General features: G+C 42.2%; 1 protein-coding gene across 2 annotated transcripts in view; it reads right to left on the bottom strand.

Moving 5' to 3' along the window:
* Positions 1–7411: 7411 nt before the first annotated feature.
* Positions 7412–23967, bottom strand: part of LOC126298375 (lipoma-preferred partner homolog) — an 81561-nt gene continuing 65005 nt past the window's right edge. For both annotated transcript variants that reach the window (XM_049989682.1, XM_049989681.1), the window contains exons 9-10: positions 22550–22670; positions 7412–11095 (exon numbers count right to left, since the gene is read on the bottom strand). In XM_049989682.1, coding sequence (XP_049845639.1) covers positions 10964–11095; positions 22550–22670 — 253 coding nt within the window. In that variant the 3' untranslated portion in view covers positions 7412–10963. The remainder of the gene's footprint in view (positions 11096–22549; positions 22671–23967) is intronic.

The raw sequence follows: 23967 nt of genomic DNA, 5'->3' as shown, positions 1-23967 counted from the left end.
CGTCTCGTAAAGCCATCAAATGATCAAAACAAATTGTAAAATGATTTAGACCAGATATCTGTATGGTGCGAAAAGTGTGAAGTCACAGGAGTACTAAAAGCAAGCCGCTAAATTTCGGTTACACGGTAAATCACACAAATCTAAAGGCAGTAAACTCAACTAAATTCTTCGGGATTACAGTTACAAATAACTTAAATTGTGTCGATAACTTAGATAACGTTATGGGGAAAGCAAACCAAAGACTGCGATTTATTGGCAGAAGGCTTAGAAAATGTAAGAGGTTTACCAAAGAGACTGCTTAAACTACACTTCTGCTTCCTCTTCTGGAGTACTGCTGTGCGGTGTGGGAACCGCATCAGATATGTAGCGGCACCACCGTTTAGGATAGGGAAAGGTAGTTTAGTGCAATATTCTGAGCACAAGTTACAACCAGGTGCGGGCCAGATTGCAGTGAGTTACGCATACCAACAGTTGCCAAGTAGAATAGAGGCCACAGGGCCGTCAAATTGCTGAAAGAGTATACATAGCGGTTCTGCATGTCGCAAATCACAGGCAGAAGGGACCCACTGGCCAACCTAGCATGTTATGAGCACATGATGCGAATCAGCGCTTATGGATGGCAAAACAGAGGCGTACAGTCACATATAAATAGGTGTGGGTTTCTAACGAGATTCATACGAGTGTGGCAGCTCTGCTGGATGGTTGGGCGTGTCACACCACCAGGTACATGCAGCAGCAGATGGGGCGCCAGAGTTCCAGTCCACGGCAGGTGGCTGGTTCGACCCTCTGAGGCCGACGCGGGGTCCGTAGCCAGCCATCAGCGGGCCAATCTACGGCTCGCAGTCATCCAACACACGCCAGAGGCGTCCCGAGGCGAGGGATGCAGACTCGGATGCCGGATCACAGGCGCTTGTTGTCGCCATGATCTCAGCCACGACGGCAAGAAGCACACAGCTGGCCACCTGGAGGTCACACCGAGCGGCGCTGAGTCGACAGGGACGCAGCCCGCTGAGTCGACTGCCGGCATCCTGATGATGCCGCAAATCCACTGGCGTACAAGGCTGACACACACAGTGCGTGCACGGGTCACTGAGGCAGCCATTCCGCGCCAAGCCATTTCGCAGACAGCGAAGTGGTGCCCTCAGCATTGTGGGACCGAGGGGAACACGGCACTGTAGTTGGAAACAATAAATCACTTGGTAAGTTCAGATGAGTCTTAATACGGTGCCTTCTACCTCTTCCCGCTACATTTGGTATTGCTGTTACATTGGGGGCAGAAGTTCCCACTACATTTGGTGTCAGAATAATGGACATCATCTGTACGGTACAACGTTCGAGCCCACTGCCCACATTACATTCGCAAGATGTGGTGAGTTTTGACCAGTTTTCTTTTGAGTATTGGACGTTTTCTTGCCTTTTTGTGTTTTTGAGTATTTCTCTTGGCAGGCAATTTTAGATGTTTTGTGCAGGCATATAATTTTTTTGTCAGAATAAGTGTTAGTGTATTTGGGCAGTAAGATTTTTTTTTCATGCCATATAGTTACTTTTGTATTGGTTAGAGTATGATGTTCAAATGGGTCTGAGCACTATGGGACTTAACGTATGAGGTCATCAGTCCCCTAGAACTTAGAACTACTTAAACCTAACTAACCTAAGGACATCACACACATCCATGCCCGAGGCAGGATTCGAACCTGCGACCATTGCGGTCGCGAGGTTCCAGACTGTAGCGCCTAGAACCGCTCGGCCACTCCGGCCGGCTGTATGATGTTACCGAGTATGATGATACTGAGATGTGGGGAGTCAGGTTATTCTTGTACTTATATGTCTTGTTTTGGGACTTACTGGGAACAAAAGCAACACAATGGCAGAGTCAGGGACGCAAAGGGTGTCGGAACCAGAAGCGGTACGGATTTTGTTGGAAAATGTAGCACAAGTGACAGCAGGCAATACGCAGTTGAGAAATGAATCAACATCTAGAAGTGAGTGGGAAATCGCATCTGATCAGTCGTTTTCGCCAAGGCTGCAGGACATTGATCCAGCTGCCGCGAGTTTGATTATTCCGTTTTCTGGCAAGGCATCTGAGGATGTGCGTTCGTTTTTGGAGGACTTAGAGACTGCAGCAGTGATGAATGGTTGGTCTGATGGGCAGTTGTTACATATAGCCAAGACTGGATTAACGGGTGAAGTGAAAACATATGTAAGGTGTTCTGAGGCCTTAAGGAAGGCAAGACAGTTTAAGCAATTAAAGGAAGGGCCTTTAAAAAGGTACAAAAAGCAGAATAGCGTTCGGTACTTCAGAGAGAGATTAAATACAATGTCAGAGAGACATGGGGAGACAATGGAGTAATTTTCTGGAGACTAGAAATCTACTCTGTAGGAATCAGCATGTGTTTCGAAAAAGACGGTCGTGTGAAACCCAGCTCGCGCTATTCGTCCACGAGACTCAGAGGGCCATAGACACGGGTTCACAGGTAGATGCCGTGTTTCTTGACTTCCGCAAGGCGTTCGATACAGTTCCCCACAATCGTTTAATGAACAAAGTACGAGCATATGGACTATCAAACCAATTGTGTGATTGGATTGAAGAGTTCCTAGATAACAGAACGCAGCACGTCATTCTCAATGGAGAGAAGTCTTCCGAAGTAAGAGTGATTTCAGGTGTGGCGCAGGGAGTGTCATAGGACCGTTGCTATTCACAATATGCATAAATGACCTTGTGGATGAGATCGGAAGTTCACTGAGGCTTTTTGCAGATGATGCTGTGGTGTATCGAAAGGTTGTAACAATGGAGAATTGTACTGAAATGCAGGAGGATCTGCAGCGAATTGACGCATGGTGCAGGGAATGGCAATTGAATCTCAATGTAGACAAGAGTAATGTGCTGCGAATATATAGAAAGATAGATCCCATCATTTAGCTACAAAATAGCAGGTCAGCAACTGGAAGCAGTTAATTCCATAAATTATCTGGGATTAGGCATTAGGAGTGATTTAAAATGGAATGATCATATAAAGTTGATCGTCGGTAAAGCAGATGCCAGACAGATTCATTGGAAGAATCCTAAGGAAATGCAATCCGAAAACAAAGGAAGTAGGTTAAAGTACGCTTGTTCGCCCACTGCTTGAATACTGCTCAGCAGTGTGGGATCCGTACCGGATAGAGTTGATAGAAGAGATAGAGAAGATCCAACGGATAGCAGCGCGCTTCTTTACAGGATCATTTAGTAATCGCGAAAGCTTTACGGAGATGATAGATAAACTCCAGTGGAAGACTCTGCAGGAGAGACGCTCAGTAGCTCGGTTCGGGCTTTTGTTAAAGTTTCGAGAACATACCTTCACCGAAGAGTCAAGCAGTATATTGCTCCCTCCTACGTACATCTCGTGAAGAGACCATGAGGATAAAATCAGAGAGATTAGAGCCCACACCGAAGCATACCGACAATCCTTCTTTCCACGAACAATACGAGACTGGAATAGAAGGGAGAACCGATAGAGGTACTCAGGGAACCCTTCGTCACACACCGTCAGATGGCTTGCGGAGTATGGATGTAGATGTAGATAAGGGAAATTAATGAGTTGGGTCAGAGCGATTAAGCAAATAGTGTTCTGTTGCAGGAGGCCGAGCAAAGGGCACTTGATGTATTTTTAAGAGGGTTACCGGCATATATGTCACGGAAAGGGCGTGAAGGGACTTCAAAAGATTTGTATTCGGTCATTCAGCTGGCAATTCAATGTGAGGAAATAGACGTGGCAACAGGGGTATGCGAGAGGCAAACAGTGTTTACAGCGGGTGTGAAATGTTTTAAGCTGGCCGCGGTGGCCTTGCGGCTCTAGGCTTTCAGTCCGGAACCGCGTGACTGCTACTGTCGCAGGTTCCAATCCTGCCTCCGGCATGGATGTGCGTGGTGTCTTTAGGTTAGTTAGGTTTAAGTAGTTCTAAGTTCTAGGGGATTGATGACCTAAGATGTTAAGTCCCATAGTGCTCAGAGCCATTTGAACCATTGAACCATTGGAGGCTAATGAAGTTTTGGGTCCATTGGGTTGTTTTGTGAAACGTGGTGTTGTACGCGTACAGGAGGGGAACGACGGGTGAGTAGTTCCTGTGAACGTGGATAATTTTAGTACTGTGGGCGCGAATTTCGGGAAAGGTGTTTTAGTAGCAAATTTGGATGTGCCAAATGACGAAGACTGGTGTTCGGGAGGTAGGCGAAGCGATCAACCACTAACTGCTGATAGAACTGCATTGCATGACAAAATTAAGCATTTGAAAGGAGGAGAAAGAGAGCACATGGAAGAATTATTGTGGGAATTTAAGGATTAGTTTTTTTCGCAAGGGGCGTTGCCAGCAACTCTATTTGTTCAACATAGGATACCAACAGGGAATGAAGCACCTGTTTACCGTAAACCATACAGAATTCTGAGGTATTTGCAGCCGATTGTGGAGGATTTCATTGATCAACAGCTTGCGGACGGTATTATAGAGCATAGCAGTAGTTGCTGGGGAGTGGGCATTTTCGTTGTGCCTAAAAAATCTATGGATGGAACTAAGAAATACAGATTCTGTTGTGACTACCGATATCTCAATAATAAGACAATAACAGATGCAGACCCCATTCCAAACATATCGGAGACTTTGGATCACTTAGGACAGTGCCAGTACTTTTCTACGATGGATTTGACAAGTGGTTATCATCAGTTAGAGGTGGCTAAAGAGGATCGTCCAAAAACTACTTTCTCTACTCCTGGAAGCCATTACCAGTACATTAGAATGCCTTTCGGTTTGAAAAACTGTCCGGCAAAGTTTCAGAGGTTGCTAGACAGTGTCTTGAGGGGTTTGAAACCACGACAGCGTCTGGACTATTTGGATGACATTATAGTGTTTTCTAGTAGTATGGAGCAACATAGATAGTGGTTAAGGGAAGTCTTTATGAGGTTAAGAGCAACTCGTTTGACGTTGAGCCTGGAGAAGTGTCATTTTGCATTAGAAGAAGTAAAATATTTGGGTCATATTACCAGTAAGGACAGAGTGCAAACAGATCTCAGGTTGGTACAAGCTGTAAGGAATTTTCGGGAACCGAAAACAGTTAAGAAAGTGCATTTAGCACAGCTGTTGACGCGATTGTTACGGAAGGATATGAAATTTGAGTGGACAGAAGAGCGTCAGAAAGCATTTGACAAACTGAAAGAAGTGTTAACATCAAGTCTGTTTCTTATGTTTCCAGATTTTGAAAAGCAGTTTATAGTAGCATGCAATGCATCGAATCAAGCATTAGGGTGTGTTCTTAGTCGGGAAACTGATGGGAAAGAATATCCTGTAGCCTATGTGTCTAGGCAGTTGAATGCAGCAGATAGGAATTACTCATCAACTGAGAGGGAGATGTTTAGCATAATCTATGGAATCACATACTTTTAATGTTATTTATACGGGAGAAGATTTCGCATACTGACAGATCATGCTGCATTGAAGTGTTTGTTGGGGTTGAAGGATCCATCCACTAGACCCGCTAGATGGGCTGTGAGGCTCAGTGAATTCGACTATGAGGTGATGCACAAGCCTGGGAAGAAGCACGGTAATGCAGATGCACTAAACAGGAAGGTGGCAAAAGTAGAAGTCATAGGTGATGACCTGGCAGTATGGCAAGAATTACAGGACGTGGACAACGATTGTAAATTGTATCGGACACAATCACAATTTAATATGTACGACGGTCTTCTGTGCAGGGAAATGAGTTGGGGCCAAGGGTAATAGTGCCAGCGAAGTTGAGAAATGAGGTTTTAAAGGAAGCACATGATCACTTGTTATCTGGTCATGGAGTGTGTAGATCGACGAATAGGAGAGTGGAGGAGAGGTATTGGTGGAGAAGTAGGAAAGTAGATTTGGATCAGTATGTCAAGAATTGTGTACCATGTGCGCAGAAAGCACATTTGAGCCGGAGACAGATACAGTTACGACGACTGCCGGAAGCGACATGGCCATTCTCTGCGCTGGGGATTGCTGCCACAGGATTCATCAAAGTTGTCCACTTTCAGGAAAAGTAGTATCAACAATAAAGGTGCTCTTCACAGTAAGACTAAGGTGAGTGCAGCTTATTAACATTCTGAGTTTGAAGATTTTTCCTTCTTTTGACAGGAAACCAGAGTTCTTTAAGGACAAATTTTGACAGGGATCACAAGGCTCCTCAAGCTCAAGGTCCCCTGTAACTGCAGTTGTTGCGGTTATTTCCAAGCATTGCCAATATATCCGTACGTGTCAACTCTGCTTTCACATAAGCACAAAAAACATGTAATTGTGCCAGAACTGCTACAAACAACTCACTGCCCCCCCCCCCCCATTTTGGTAAGAACATTAAATGACTTGTCTTTATACAGCAAGAGTGCAAAATTATAGATAGTGGCATTTTCTACATTGTGTTATGTTAGCAGCGTCCATCCAAGGTTTGTCATGAGATTTTTTTGTATGTCACATTGCTACAACAATATGTACTCTTCACACACACTAAAGTGAATTCTAGCATCCTACATGGATGGTTCCTTGAAATTCAATATTTTGTTGATGTCCTACTTACCACAAAGTGTCTTGATGAGCATAACACCCTATTTGATTTACTATAGTAATACCTTTTAGCTCATACACAACATTCTCCCCAGGATGTGAAACAGTACTTCAAATGATCTCCCAACTGATTCGATCAGTGTAATATGGATTTTCTACATCCATTGTCGATGTGAATGTCTTAACTATGATACTGTACAGTTAACCAGCATGGGCAATCTTTCCTCAGATACTGCATGTAATACCCACAATTACTAAATTAAATATAAATACTTAACTATTACCATTCAGCTTATACTTTATTTAATACATCTAACCCCCCCCCCACACACACACACACACATACACACTCAACATGTTACTGTTCAGTGTATGATGGTGTGTACCTAATATCTTGGTCCCGTCACTAATGGAGTAAAGCTCACTTCAGCTGAAGACAAATATTTTGTCAAAACAATTACATCTTGTATTTTATCATCTTCAGCAGCTGTATTTCTATTTTCTGAAATAAGCAGTAACCAAATGCAGAAAAGAAATTTTATTCCATTACCAGTTTCAGGCACACAGTGCCCTTTGTCAGAAGAGTATAATTAATGAATTATTTGCAAGTGTCAGAAGGAAGTAGATGTATGCAGCATATTGTTGTGGCCTCAGTCACAGCCCTGAAAGCACTAAGTGCTTGAAATCGGTGAAGGAACAAAATCTCTTTTGTGCAACTAGTTGCTGTTTGTTCCAATAAAAATTACATTTACCCACTACTAAACTACAGAGTTTTTGTAATAATTTTTTCAAAACAAATTAAGCACTTACAAAACACAGAATCATTACACTTATTTTCAAATAAAAATCAAGCTCCTTATGTGTGTATATAATATATCTTTTATTCAGAACAAAGAGTATATCACAATTAACGATTCAGTGATATAAACAATGAGTAATTTCAGTTTCCCTTCTTAATTTCACTGAGCTCTAGACTAGACAATTTTATTCTAAGTGAACAACAGTTGAGAAAAAAAGAAAAAACTTACACAAAACATACTTGGGAACTATCTGAATATGGCAAACTTCACAAAGTTTACAAAAGATTTACACATAATAAAAAGAAAGACTGAGCAACTGTTTCATGCTAAGACCATTATGTCAAATGTAAAATGTCCACTTCCTTAAAAATGAAACCATTGTGGTGAAAGATCTACTGTATGTGCATCTTTCTCTTACATCTGTTTGCTATTTTTACAATATTTATTTTTTTCATTAGAAAACTCATGAAGTGAACAACCCTTAGAAAATTTTTCACGTAGTAAATTATCTCTGTATGACACAGAATCATAAAAAATTACATGAAACTATAATTTCTACACAATTATTAATATACAGTCAACAAGATTACATATAAAAAAGCCTCTACCTATGGAGGGATTATTACAAGGAATGCTGCCCACAGAGGGTAACTCGCATGCTTGCAATGGAAAGCACACTGAAAGCAAGTCGCAAATCCAGTCTAGCAGTTACAAACCAATAACAAATTAGAAAGGAAGTTGTTTTGTGTGACATGCAAAAATAGTACCACGTAAATATGTGAAGAATGAACTGAATTAGAGTAACTTCCCTTACAATGTGTGCATATTTGGAATGATAGCAACTTATACTAATGTCATTTATAAATGACAGTTACGTCTTTATGGAAAAAAATATGATTGTAAATGAAACTACAAAAATTAGCATATTTCTATACCACTGAGTAGTATAAAACATTTTTCTGTCTTTGAGGAATCTCTCTCTCTCTCTCTCTCTCTCTCTCTCTCTCTCTCTCTCTCTCTCTCACACACACACACACACACACACACACACACACACACACACACACACACACACACACACACACACAAATTCACAAATTCACATCTAGAGCACAATCTCACATTCCTACAAAATGTAGTCTAAACTATATTGCTGTTGTTTCAGGAAAGGTTTGTGTCAGTTAAATTTTATGGTCCTTTGGGGGGGGACTGTATTTATAATTTAATTCCGATTCGTGAATCTTGTCATTAGAATCCAGACATTCAATCTTAAAACTTGAAATTATGTTCTCATGAGCATTGCAATATTTGTTTAATGGGAGCTAATAATTCACATTCACTGAAGGGCATAGAGAATGATTCTAAAATTTCCATTCACACATAGTACAATATACTGTATTTAAACAATGTGCAGCAATCGCTCACTTTTCACAATTGTTAGTCATATTTACTGTGTGTTTGCATCTTTGGTATTCCTTTACAGACTAACCCCAAAGTAGAACGAATACCACTGGCACAGAGACAATAATATTACTCACTATACTATATATTTTGATCTCTAACACAATATGGGACACAACCAGCATACAAAACACACAATTATTACTGCACACATGTTCTGGTCATGTGTCTCCACAATAAAAGTAGATTTCAAACAACTGAAATTTAAAAACTTTGCACCAAATTTAATTTGCACAGTGATTCTAGGGCATGAACAGTTTACATCTTCTACACGACAAGAGACAAATAAAATAAATTCTGGTGTATACATGTGAGAGTTTTACATTCATAACAATATTCTGGTATATTATAAAACTGATACATGATACAAAAAGATCTTTTAAAGGTAAAATTCAGCTTAATGTCCCTTGTAACAGTTTCAACTCAAAATGTTACAAGCTCTAGTGAATTTTTAAAAACTGTATCGGTATTATGAAGCTGAAAATCTGTATGCCAGTATATCCAGCCTTCTCTCTGTTCAGAAACTGCTCAGTATATCAATATGAACACAGAGTAGTTACTATAAAGAAAAGTAAGTGGTCTAGAACTTATATACATAATTACTGTGAGCAGTAGGTAAGCTTACTTTGAAGAAGGTATTGGAAAACAGCACTTGGAAAATAAGCTCCTGTAAAACACAACTTGGGCCTTGCCTTGGCGACAGTAAATACATAATATCTTGCAAGTAAGTCATGTACGATCATAACACAATAAACTGATAACAGATTTTTTAAACTAATTCATATAAAAGATGTTTACATGATAACTATGCTACAACGGCAAGCAGCAGTTGCCTCAAGATTTCAATGTTTCTCAAAACACGTCCATAAATATTGCAGTTCTAGTCCCTCATCAATATATTAGTACTATCTAGAGGGTGATTCACATATGACACCAAATTTCATAAACATGTTTAAACTACTCAAACTAACAGTCTTTCTTTATATGACTGCAAGAGATCACCATTCATTCTAATATCAAATCATTATGTGCCAATAATTATAAATTTATCATCTATACAACACAAAGGAGACAAATACAGTGGAAAAACCATTCACTTATCAAGCTTTTGTTGAAATTAGGGGACATTAACTTTTGCTGAAATCACGAACAGAATGCAAATGCTTTATGCAAAGATGTGTCAAATAATGATTATAAACTTAGCTATTGAACCTAATGACCTGTAGAACAATTTGAGTACAATTCTACTTCATTTCATCTAAATACACTTATATCCCTATGGGTCCACATTACGAAATTACAAGTGCACATAAAGTCTCAAAATACAGAGCAACTTTAATTACAAAACACTAAGATTGATTGCAAAATCAGTAATGTACATTAGCCATAAACAAAATCAAATGAAAGCTTGGAGAGAAAATTTTCAGTTTTTTCAACTCGTTAGCCTCTCAATTGACCAACATCTATACTTTGCTATAAAAATGACACACAGGTTTACAATAACAACTTAAAATGAAACTGGGAGCTTTACAACACTATCAGTCAATCATAACATATCACAAGTCAGTTAATACTTTCTACAAACAGTGACCTCAACAGAATGAACTGTGAAATACAATGCACCATTAAAACAGTCTGTTGCACATTGTGGCCATATGAAAGTGCCACTTTCGTAATTTAATAAATGTGTTAAACAATATTTAACACACATAATTAATCATTAAAATGACAGTAATGAAAATTAGATGTTCAATTTGCGAAAAGTGGAGGGAAATCACGAATCAAGATCAGTACGTACTATATGTAGATCAACAAATATCACCACACACATTGCTTAACATTGAAGACTTATCAGAAGTGCTATAAATAAAAATTGTTACGTATCCAGCGTTTCATTCATTTCGGAGTTAACAGTTTAAAATGTGATTGCTCGTATCTACAAAATAAGTGAAGGCGCTCTCAAAAATTGTGCCACATGTGGATCACCCAGTATGTAAGCAATTTACATTGGTTATTTTTATCACAGACTTAATACAATGAACTAGATATTTGCTCCCCGACACACAAAACTTTCACAAATAAAACATATGGCTTAACCAAAACCTGACACTCAAATTCAGTTTCTCTGAGCAGTCTAGCATTTAATTCTACAATTCAGTAGTCATGTGAGATGTAAGAGCCTGCACTCTTTTAGCATTGCAGCTTTTGCATAATACATGGTCATCCAGAGGGTAACATCCACGGCCCTCAGCTTCTGAAGACAGTATGAGACCGCAGTCCTACAATCATACCAGTAATTATTACACACAAATTCTACAAACTAAATGGAGTACACAAAATATTTAATGTTTACTATTACACTGCATAAAGTCAACATGACCTAAGTAGAGTAGAAAAACGAAAAAGTGAGAGTGCAATGTAACAAGCTGTACTGAAACAAACAAATTATTGCAGTTAGGTATATCATGATTAACCCTGTAGTGTACCAATGGGGCACTTCTAAAGATAAATCTTATCCAAATTCTAGAAGTAAAATCTAAGCAGAGGGTATAATCCAAGATTCATTACAACTATACAAAGCTTAAATTACAACACCGACAAGCATGCAAAATGTGTGTTTAGGAATCTAAAGAGAATCATTTCCCTTTGAGCTATGTAATATATGGGGTAAATCTTTACAATATGCTCCTGGGTGCACAATGGCAGCGTCTTCACTGTCTCTTTTACATTACAGTGGCAGCTATTTTTAATGTCACTAAAACTGAAGAGAGATAAAACATATCAACTCACAACAGGAAATTCTACAGTAATTTGATTCATTTTGATGACTTTTCTTCTGTCACAATGTCACAGCAAACTATTCCTTGCTTGAAGGAAACTAAACAAAAAAACTAATCAGTTGGTTGGACTAAATTCGTTTTGCTTTAGGGCACAAAAAACAACTGGGGTCATACATACCTAAGTCAAAACTATACAACACAAAGACAGAGAGGAGTTATAAAAAATGGCTATGTGTCAGTCCAAATTGACATAAGAGAAGACAGCTAAAAACAGGCACGTGGAGAAAGGGATAAAAAAAAGACACTTTACAGAAACGGAGGTCCAAAACTAAAAATTAAACGGTCTTCGCCATATTGCTTTGGCAGATAAAAAGTGAAATGCAGTCAACAGCTTGTGCGTCATTTGCTAAAACGGCTGATAATTAAGATGGCAAACCCAAGTGGGAACATAAATGGTTAAAAAAAAATGGGCATTCTATCAGGAAGTGATGGACAGTTAAAACTTGGGCGCAATCTGTAGAAATTGGTGGGGTAGCATCACTTCTCAAGCGACAATGCCTAAAAAGCCAGTACCCAATACACAGCCTAGTTAAAATGACCTCCTCCTGGCAAAAGGGCTGAGAGGAGAACGTCGAAGCTGCTGGGAGATGCTTAATAAGCTGGTGTTTATTCCTGTGAAGGAAGAACCATTGACAATGCCAAAGGGACACCACTTCCTGACAGATTGCAACATAGAGATCATCGGAGGGAATATATGAACTAGCGAGCTGAGGTACGAGGACTGCAGCCTTGGCAGCAGCGTCAGCAGCTTCATTTCCTGGCAGACTGCATGAACAGGAACCCACAGAAAAATCATGATGGTTCCACCAAGAGTGAGCAAGTGACAGTTTTCGTGGACCTGCTGCATCGGAGGGTGTACAGTCTGCATAGACTTGCAAGGATGTTGAGTGAGTCTGAGAAGAGAACACAATTGAAAAGGCTGAGTCCCCAGACGTATTCCATTGCCTGATATAGGGCGAAGAGCTCTGCTGTAAAGGTGGTGGGAGCAACCAATTGCATTGTAAGGAATTTATAAAGATGGTTAAGTCAGTGTAAAAGTGAAAGACACTGTCGATTCTCAGGGAGTAATGATCAAGACATCGTCGAAGACGGCGCTCAGCGAGACAGGTCCTTGGACGACTGCAATAGATGGCAAAATCATCAACAAAAAGGGAGCCAGATATGACCGGCGAGAAACTGGCCATTATACGGTTAATGGCAATAGCAAAGAGGACGACACTCAGAATGGAACCCTGAGGCACACCGTTTTCCTGGATAAATGTGTTCGACAAGGCAAACCCCTCCCCCCCCCCCCCCCCCCCCCCCACACACACAAACACCCCTTGAAAACTTTGTCTTTTAAAAATTCCTGAAGGAAACAGGGCAGGCGGCCACAGGAGCCCCACGTGTAAAGAGTACGGAGGACACCAGTTCTCCAGCAGGTGTCTTAGGCCTTATCCAAATTGAGAAACACGGCCACAGTCTGGGTTTTCCACAGCAGACCATTCATGACGTGGGTGGACAAAGTAACGAGATGGTCAACTGCAGAACACCGCACTCGAAATCCACACTGCATTCATCAGTAAATTGCGAGACTCGAGCCACCATACCAGCTGGGCATGAATCATATGTTGCATCACCTTGCAAACACAGCTAGTGAGAGAGATGGGGCGGTAGCTAGAAGGAAAGTTTTTATCCTTACTGGGCTTAGGTATGGGTATGACAGTGGCTTCACACCAACGTCCGGGAAATGTGTCCTCTACCCAGATGCAGTTTTACGTGTTAAGCAGAAAGTGCTTGCCCCCCTAGAGAAAAGTGCTGCAACATCTGTTGACAGCGTCTGGCCCTGGGGTGGAGGATCGGGATGTACTGAGAGCATGCTCTAACTCCCTCATAGTACAGGCGGCATTGTAACACTCTCAATTCAGAGAAGAGAAGGGTATCGCCAGAGCCGCCTCCAATTGGTTCCGATGGCGATAGTGGGAAGAACTCTAAATGTCCACAAAATGGCAGACCAAGGTGTTGCAGATATCAATAGGGTCCACGATGACATTGCTACTGTCAGGCCGGAAATTGGGGAATGGATCTTGGTCCCAGAGAGCCGTCACAGGTTGGCCCACACAACAGAGGAAGGGGTTCAACTGTTAGAAGAACTAGTGAATGAAAGCCAACTAGCTCTTTTGCTATCCCAAAGAAAGTGATGACACTTTGCACACATGTGTTTATAAGGAATGCAGTTTGCCATCATAGGATGACAGTTAGAAATGTGGAAAGCATGTCTCTGTGCGTGGACTCCATCGCAGCATGCCTCAGTCCACCAAGAGACTGGGACATGTCATGATAAAAGAGGATGTGCGAGGAATGGAAAGTTCTGCAGCAGTAAGGATAATGTTTGTGAGATATTCCACCAGGCCATCACAACAGGCGAAATCTTGTTCTCAGAAGACTGTTAGGAAGGAGTAAAGCTGCCAATCAGCCTTAGTAAGCTGCCATTTGGGTGTGCACGCAGATGGGATAGGAGTCAGCAAATGGATAGCACACGGGAAATGGTTGCCCGAGTAGGCGTCCGAAAGAACGGACCACTCAAGACAATTGGCAAGTTGGGCAGTGAAAAAGGATAGGTCCAAATGGGAAAAGTGTGTGAGGAGTCAGAAAGGGAAGTGGGCGCTCCAGTGTTAAGGCAGAAGAGGTTAAGTTGGTTAAGAGGATCAGCGAAGAGAGGAACCCCTTTGACAGGTCCTGGGAGTACTCCAAAGGGGATTATGCACATTAAAGTCATCGAGTAGCAAAAATAGGGGAGATAGCTGTCCAATACACTGAAGGAAGTCTGCCCCAGTGACATCGAATGACCTATGGTGATGGGGATGATGTTTGGATTGTGGGGCACTCAACTGCGCGGTCATCAGCACCGATGAAATGATGAGGACAACACGAACACCCAGTCATCTTGAGGCAAGGTCAAAATCCCTGACCCCGTTGAGAATTGAACACGGGACTCCATGCTCGGGAAGGAGAACACTACCGCAACACCCACGAGCTGCGGATGTCGAATGACAGGCTGTAATTTCGTTTCCTGAAGGCAGAGTGCAAGGGGGCTCTGTGATGCTAAAAGCAGCTGTAAATCCTCTTTGTGGGACCAAACACCAGGAACGTTCCATTGGAGGAGTCATGATGAGAAAGAGACGTAAGGGTGTCACCTAGGCAGCTGCGAGTGACAGCCTGTGAAGAGTCGCTACTACAGGGCACAGAGGCAGGAGGATCCTGCTCCATGGCGTCCACAGAAATTTTGGCTTGCTTGTGCAGTTGGTCTGAGGAGTCCAACACTGCAGAACTGTAGGTTGTATGCACTGGCGACATGGAGGCCAGGCTAAGATATCATGTGGCGACACTGTTGAAGAGGATCTGGGAGTCATCAAAGGAGAAGACCGCTTTCCTTTGGTGGACTTCTTCGAGCCTTTCCGGTTAGAGGTAGACTCTGGTGTTCTTTGGCTGGAGGGACGTAGGAAGTCTTCATGGGAGTACTACTCCTGTCCTTTCCGCCCTTTGAGGTGAGAGTTTGATGGCTTGTTGCACAGCTGGATGGTTGTATGGTGATGCTACCTTGACACTGGGCAATTTCACAACCTCAGAACTGAATTGGAGGTCGCATGTCTGTGTGGCCATGTCCTCCATGGAGTGAGGGGTAACAAGAACACATTATAGGTGCCAGATGAGAGAACACAAGGTCTGTGACTAGCCAATAACTTGCGAGAGACTGGGTAAGGAACCTTTTTCCTTTACCTGGATCTCTTGGACAGCTCGCTCATCGTGATACATGGGACAATCCCAAGAGTAGGCGGCATGGCTGCCATTGCAGTTGATGCAGCAAGGAGGAGGAGGTGGCGGGCAATCGCCCTTGTGCACATCCCTTCCACAGATTGCACAATTGGCTGGGTGTCGACAAGACATTCTAATGTGTCTGAAATGGCACTGATAGCCATGTATCAGATTCAGAATGTACGGCCAGAATGTGATGATTTCATAGCCTGCTTTGATCTTTGACAGAAGCATCACTCTATCAAAGGTGAGGAAAAGAGTGTGGGTGGGCACTAATGAGGAATCTACCTATTCCATTGCACAATGGACAGCAGTGACACCCTGATCAGAGAGATACAATTGGATTTTGGTCTGTCAGACCATCTAACAGCCTAGTGTAACTAACACCATGGGAAGGATTCAAAGTTCTATGGGCCTTGACATGAACAGGGTAATCATGGAGAACTGAGGCAGCAAGCACTTGTGCTTGAGAATCAGAAGTAGTCTCCAAAAACAAAGTGCCTTTCCGTAAATGAGAGCAGGATTTCACAGGGCCATCAATTGCATTATCACCTTTCTGAATAATAAACGGATTCACCGTGGTGAATCATTAGCCTCAATACTTTTACGTTTAGTAGATGTTGATTGTGAAGATGATTGACTCATTGCTAGAAAATCCCCAGGATTGTCGGTGTCTCCAACAGCACACTCCTTCCAACTGCGGGCCCCTTTCACAAAGGGGTGCACCTGCCTTAGGTGACTTCACACCTCAGGTCACACCTCCCGAACACTTGATGGAGGGACCATTCGGCAACTTGGGAAGGTTGCAGCTCAGACAATCACCCCTCCCTGGGCCTTGTTTGTACCAGGGGGTACATGCGAACCCTACCTGTCAACTCAGAGCTGGGAATTACAAGTTACCCAGTCACTTGTTACACGTCAGACATGTGGCCAACCTTCAGGAGTGCACAGGGAGAAAGAAGAAAAAGAGGAAACACAAACGCCGAAGTGGAGGAACAAGAGGAGAAGGGAAACAAACTAAGGAAAAGGGAGTGAAGAACAATGGTGAGACTGTTCTTACGTCAGCAACATACAATGCAAAACATTTCCAGTAATACCCCAGACATGGTCCCTAAGTGAGGGGAAAAAGAATAGCACGAAGATAGACAGGCAGCACGGAAGAGAAAAAAATGCAGCAAAGGCTGGGAGCCCATGGTAGCCAAGCACGAACCCGCCAAAGAGTGGCAAACCCCCCTGGTGGGCTAATCAGGTGGTGACGAGGAGGCTGTCGTCACCTGTTGCATGTGTAGGTTCACCAGATTTTGTAACATAGGACGAGAATCTACACGTTCATGCCAAAGTTTTTCTAATAATACTTCAACTAAAACCCTTGTACGGCCACAAGAAATGGAAAAAAAAATGTTCTAGGAACATGTAAACTCTATCCATCCTATTACAAAACATACAGTGTAATGTGAAGAAAAACAGAGGGAGCTACCTTTCCTTGGGTCAGTTAAGAACAGAGCAGACAGACCTCATGGCCATGGCATGTGTAGAATATCCCCCACACAACAAATTCTGGATCAATGATCATACCATCATGCCAGCCACTACACAGGAATGTTGTTTTGAGTACTCTGATTCACAGAACTTGCACAGTGTCAGAAGGAGAACCCTGTGAAAAAACTATGACTCTATGAATGTGCTAAAAATAAGTACTTTGAATGGAAGTTGAGGCCAAAAGCATTGTCTTAGTGGAAAGGTTAGGTAATAATAAAAAAAAAGGGAGAGGCCAAGGGCCATTTATCTGTCCTATGCTAACCTTAGGAAATTTAGCAGGCTCCTACAGAGAATCAGGGTACCTGGCACGTAAAAGGTATACTTCATAATGTTAAAAGTACCTGCCTGTGCAAACTGACAATATAGAGAAGATGGATGGTACTTTGAGCAACAAAAGCTCCACAGAAGTTGAAAAGTATCAATCTGCCATCAAACTTGACGACTAGAATATTTATGATTTATTTTACTTTACCACTCTACATTGTGAAATACCTGACACACCAAACACAAAAGCTGTATAGTCTCTCAAAAATGTACAGGCAGGGAATATTGAGCAGCTGTCATCAGAATATACATAGGTAAAATATATAGCCTATATGCTGAGCGTCCTTATGAGCCAATGCAATCATCATTTAAAAACTCAGGATAATAAGTGAGCATACTAAAGGTAATAACAATAGATCCCTCACCCTTCTGTCAAGTTTACATGTCATTTAATTATTCATTTGAATCATTCTCCATGAAAAACTGACAATACTGGAGAAATTACTAACTTTGAAGATGAGCTTGTTCCGTCACTATTTAACCACTACATGAATTTTAAATGTTGGAAACTAGTTGGGGCAGACTATTGGTTTTCCAATGTGCTTTCTATTGTCACCTGTAGCCAAAAATATGTATCCAAGAGAATTTTAAGTTGTCACTGAAATTATACCATATTAACTGAAGTATGTTTGCAGGTGCATACCAACCTCGCTGCAGCATGTTTGCAGATATGACAACAATATGGTTTTAGTATGGCATCATCATTGAGATATTAAATCTGTTACTTGTCTGTCTTATTATACATCATTATTCTATCAGCTGCATTACAGAGTTTGAGCAGAAGAGCTATTGCTTGTTTCAGAATGTCCAAGAGGAAGGACACTGGGATTCAGGGGTGAAATGTTACCTACTCGCAGTCTAAAAATGGGGGAGATGTAAAGGCTGGAGGGAGGCGGCAGGAGTGAGATATGGGGGAGGGGGAGGGGGCAGGGGCAGGGTGCAGATGTGACAATGCTGCTGAATCTGGTAAATGTGTATTCTCTGTCGGATGAATAAGGCGGTCATCTGCAAATGCTAACAATGGGGATGAATCCATGACAGTGGAAGCTTACCTGCCTAGCAACACTATTAATCAGCAACATCAAAAAACAAATTACTTGTTACACATCCTCCAAATAGTATTTCTACACAGAAGAACGTTAATTTCACTGGCATAAGTGAAGTAGTCCTGCAGCATTCTAAAACACAAAGGTTTTGCTGGTAACAAACACAGATAAGGGATCTTTGCTGCATTTCACAAGCAATGCAATGGAAACTGGCCACTTCTGTTTTTCTCAAAAATACCTCACTATATTAGCACCAAACATTTGAAAATACACTCCTGGAAATGGAAAAAAGAACACATTGACACCGGTGTGTCAGACCCACCATACTTGCTACGGACACTGCGAGAGGGCTGTACAAGCAATGATCACACGCACGGCACAGCGGACACACCAGGAACCGCGGTGTTGGCCGTCGAATGGCGCTAGCTGCACAGCATTTGTGCACCGCCGCCGTCAGTGTCAGCCAGTTTGCCGTGGCATACAGAGCTCCATCGCAGTCTTTAACACTGGTAGCATGCCGCGACAGCGTGGACGTGAACCGTATGTGCAGTTGACGGACTTTGAGCGAGGGCGTATAGTGGTCATGCGGGAGACCGGGTGGACGTACTGCCGAATTGCTCAACACGTGGGGCGTGAGGTCTCCACAGTCCATCGATGTTGTGGCCAGTGGTCGGCGGAAGGTGCACGTGCCCGTCTACCTGGGACCGGACCGCAGCAAGGCACGGATGCACGCCAAGACCGTAGGATCCTACGCAGTGCCGTAGGGGACCGCACCGCCACTTCCCAGCAAATTAGGGACACTGTTGCTCCTGGGGACCATTCGCAACCGTCTCCATGAAGCTGGGCTATGGTCCCGCACACCGTTAGGCCATCTTCCGCTCACACCCCAACATCGTGCAGCCCGCCTCCAGTGGTGTCGCGACAGGCGTGAATGGAGGGACGTATGGAGACGTGTCGTCTTCAGCGATGAGAGTCGCTTCTGTCTTGGTGCCAATGATGGTCGTATGCGTGTTTGGCGCCGTGCAGGTGAGCGCCACAATCAGGACTGCATACGACCGAGGCACACAGGGCCAACACCCGGCATCATGGTGTGGGGAGCGATCTCCTACAATGGCCGTACACCTCTGGTGATCGTCGAGGGGACACTGAATAGTGCACGGTACATCGAAACCGTCATCGAACCCATCGTTCTACCATTCCTAGACCGGCAAGGGAACTTGCTGTTCCAACAGGACAGTGCACGTCCGCATGTATCCCGTGCCACCCAACGTGCTCTAGAAGGTGTAAGTCAACTACCCTGGCCAGCAAGATCTTCGGATCTGTCCCCCATTGAGCATGTTTGGGACTGGATGAAGCGTCGTCTCACGCGGTCTGCGTGTCCAGCACGAACGCTGGTCCAACTGAGGCGCCAGGTGGAAATGGAATGGCAAGCCGTTCCACAGGACTACATCCAGCATCTCTACGATCGTCTCCATGGGAGAATAGCAGCCTGCATTGCTGCAAAAGGTGGATATACACTGTACTAGTGCCGACATTGTGCATGCTCTGTTGCTTGTGTCTATGTGCCTGTGGTTCTGTCAGTGTGATCATGTGATGTATCTGACCCCAGGAATGTGTCAATAAAGTTTCCCCTTCCTGGAACAATGAATTCATGGTGTTCTTATTTCAATTTCCAGTAGTGTAAATGCCTTTCAATGCCCCAATGTGCTTACACTGCAATTGCCATACAAATCACAAACTAGTACCTTGAATGCTATCCTGTAAATAATATGCTGTATTCTCAATGTAATGTGATCCAAATTTAAATATTGATGTGGGTATTATAGAAAATCTTAATATGAGCTCACTGGACAATATATTAGTCATCTCCTTAAAAGTGCACATGGGTGTGACACTCCACACCTAACATGAATCATGGCAGAGAGAGAGAGAGAGAGAGAGAGAGAGAGAGAGAGAGAGAGAGAGAGAGAGAGAGAGAGAAGTGTGTGTGTGTGAGGGGGGGGGGGGGCAAGGGGGGGAGGGAGGGGGCAGGTGCGTGAGCGCACGCGCGCACACACATGCACCAGTAAATTGTAAGGAATCAGAGCAGTAAGATGGGGCAATGAGCAGTCGTACCAGAATGGCAGACAGAAACAATCATGTTTCGACTTGCCCATGTTTCCAGAAGGAATGGTGTATCATTAATAGCCATGTAACACAGTTTAAGAACAGTAGCTGTAAAAAAGATCGTATCCAACAGAAACTGGATCGAAGTGTCGTGCATTTTCAATGGCAATAGTTTTCAAATCTGACAAGAATTGCCGTTTTCAGTGAATGCAAATCAATTTCAACCAGTTTATGGGCAAACATCGCCAACAGAATTGAGAGCAATTAGATACTTACAATAAACTTTACACATATAACTAACTAACATGCAATGGACATATGAGTGCGGGTACCTCATAGAAGATCATTGCTCACAACAGCACAATTTCTATGGGCCAAACTACTTAGAAACTGGACAGTAAGTGATTGGAGGCATGTAGTGTAAGTGCCGAGTTGCAAATATGCCTTGTTTTGAATGATTCAAGGTGTCAAATACACAAATGGTGTCATGATGTGTTGATCACTGATGTTTTGGGGAATTTTTTTTTTTTTTTGGACCCTGACTTGGGCCCACTCATTTAAGTTACCATGAACATGAGATTTGATGTTTGTTTCAACATTCTTTGCAACCATGTGTTGTCCTTTCATCTGCATCTTCATTACGAGTGTGATGAGGATACCTGTCTTCCAAGATAACAACAGCCATGTTATAGGGCTGCACACATACATCCTTGGTTTGAGGATCGTTGGCACCATATCACTCCTTGACAAGTCCACTAAACCATCATTCTTCATCCCATACTTTTCGGGGGCTGTATGGAACAGCAAATAAAACTGAAATCAACACCCCTGCCATGTGGTAGACACACTGGATCTAATCACTAATGAGTGCCTTCAGCTGGATATGGCACACCTGAAGAAAATTCTGGACACTCTTCTTTGCCAAATTAGGACTGCTATCAACAGAAAAAGCAGTGTTACATTGTATTGGTGTGTCATGTCTCCTGGGGGTGACTAATTTTTTATCCAGTGTACAGTAATTTTCTGGATTTTACTGTAAGCAGTAACACAGTATTTCTACTGTTATTGTCATTGTTGTGAAGACAGGTTTGTAGTAATTCACCACACTAGTTCGTCCTATGTAAGCCTCTTCATCTTTGTATAACTAATGTAATCTACATCGATTTGAGTTCACTTACAATTGTTCAGCTATGGTCTCCCAAAAATTTTAACCCACACTTCCCTCCATTACCCAACTGAAGATTCCTGGATGCCACAGGATGCATCCTATCAACAGAACCCTTCTTTTAATCAGGTCATGACACATTTCTCTTAAGCTCTGTTCATTACCCTTCATTATCTGATCTACTAATCTAATTTTCACCTTTTGTCTGTTAGCACCATATTTGAAAAACTGCTGTAGCATGGAAACTTTAACACGGCAGTTGGCTGCGAGCACAACTGAGAACTTGGACTGCTGTCAGGAGATGAGAAGTGCAGTGGAGAAAGCCCCCATCTCATTTTTGCAGGGCTGGCAGTCTACATCAGTGTACTGTGCTTCTATGAAAGCATAAGTGATTCATGAGTCATATGGAGTGACAATCCTTTTTGGTGTCATGGGAGTCTTACTTGAATCCCATGATGTACCACGATTAGTCTTTTCACTCACTGCAGAATTATAAATGAAAACGTGCAACGTAAAACACACAGGAAAGCAGAGTACACAAGAATTTGGTAATGGCTACAGTGCCTATCAGCATTTTACGGCACCGTCATTGAAAATATCCCTCACCTAAAACTGCCACAGTGCAATGTCCTCACAATGTTCTCTTCTTGTGTGAATTGTTTATCATTCATGTTTCACTACCACACAAGACAATGTACCCGATAGATATATACAGAAAAGGTTTTTTAACAAATTTACATTCACTGTTAAATTACTCTGTCTTGGAAAAACTTTTCTTGCTATTGCCAATTTGCATTTTTCACCCTCTATACTTCGGTCACTACCAGTTATTTTGCTGCGCAAACAGCAAAACTTGTTTACTACTTCTGATATTTTATTTTCACAGTCACTGCAAATCAGTTGAGTTTTCATACATACCTCACACTTGTAACAAGCTATATGGAAACTTCGATCCAAAGCCACCACACGAACAGTTTCATCTTGGCCAGGTTCAGGCATGATAGGCAGACCACAGACACAGCATCGTGGTGCAAATTTCCTGTATAAATCACAAAAACTTCTTACATGAAAAAACACCAATATTAAATATTTATGTGAACAGGATGTGTAAATCAGTCTATAACCACTTACGTAACTGGTCATACTTTATGACTATCACAAGTTTTCACACCTTTCAAACACAGTACTGTGGTACATCATTCTACAGAAATTTATTTCCTTACATGTGCAATTACAGCGAAGTGCTACACATGAAAGGAACCTAACAAAAATCGTAACAACACACCACATGATGTTTACACGCATTTGCTGATTAAAAGTTAACAGACATTTTCAGTCAGTTTCCAAATCTGTCCCACCAACTTTAATGTGCTACCTAGCTCTCTTTGCAATAGTAAGTATAGCTCATAGCCTTTCTTGTACATAGTACCAATGTTCGTATTAGACCACACACTTTCTCATGTTTACATATGCAAATCTGGCTTTTAACCATATAAATTTGACTTTTAATGCGCGAAAAGCTAATGACTTGTCTGGGAATCTTTGCACACCACATAAGAATATAGCATGCAAAAAGTAATGACATTTACAAGTAACACTTTTTGGTTGGTTGGTTGCTCAAGAGTTAGGCAGCTTCCACTACTGGTGTGCATGTTGTGTGAACTTATATCTTGACAGTCTGTGCAACTTAATGAGCTAGAAACATAACTGACTGAGAATCTGGTCATGTTTTGGTCCAAATGAGGTAATTAATTGCTTAATAAGTGGTGGTACTGTGGGCATGGGAGAAAAATTACACACATTCTCAGTATTAATACTGTGACAGCCTCAGCACCCTACAATTCTGTGCACTGAAACCAGCAACACCATTGCAGGGAATTACCATCATAGCCGTGAACAACTACCCACAGAACAGTACTGATTTGGAGCAAACTTTCAACCCATTCAAATGGTAGTGTGTGCACACAAGCTGTTTTGTACATAAAATTATAAATAAACCAGTTTACTCATCAAAACATAGCTGTGTTAGTCTTCTGGAGTGGTTTGGTTATTTATTTATTTTAAATTTACAAGGTTACAGTATATGCTGAAAGTGTTAAATCACCCACACTGCAGCACAGTGAGATTAGCTGCTGTATCTTGCATCCTGAAAACAATTCCAGAGATCATTTGCATTTAGACTGTCTACTTTCAGTGAATATGTATGTGCCTTCATGTAACCCCACAAATAAACTGGCATTGTGTCTAGTACTCTGGGTGAGGAACCAGTCGCAATTCTTGGATGTACTGCCACTTTGCTGTGTGTATCACTGCATATATATCACATGTCACTACAT

Source organism: Schistocerca gregaria, chromosome X (assembly GCF_023897955.1).
Source record: "Schistocerca gregaria isolate iqSchGreg1 chromosome X, iqSchGreg1.2, whole genome shotgun sequence".
NCBI lineage: Eukaryota > Metazoa > Arthropoda > Insecta > Orthoptera > Acrididae > Schistocerca > Schistocerca gregaria.
The sequence above is the reverse complement of the archived record's forward strand: the minus strand, read 5'-3'. Positions and strand labels throughout refer to the sequence as shown.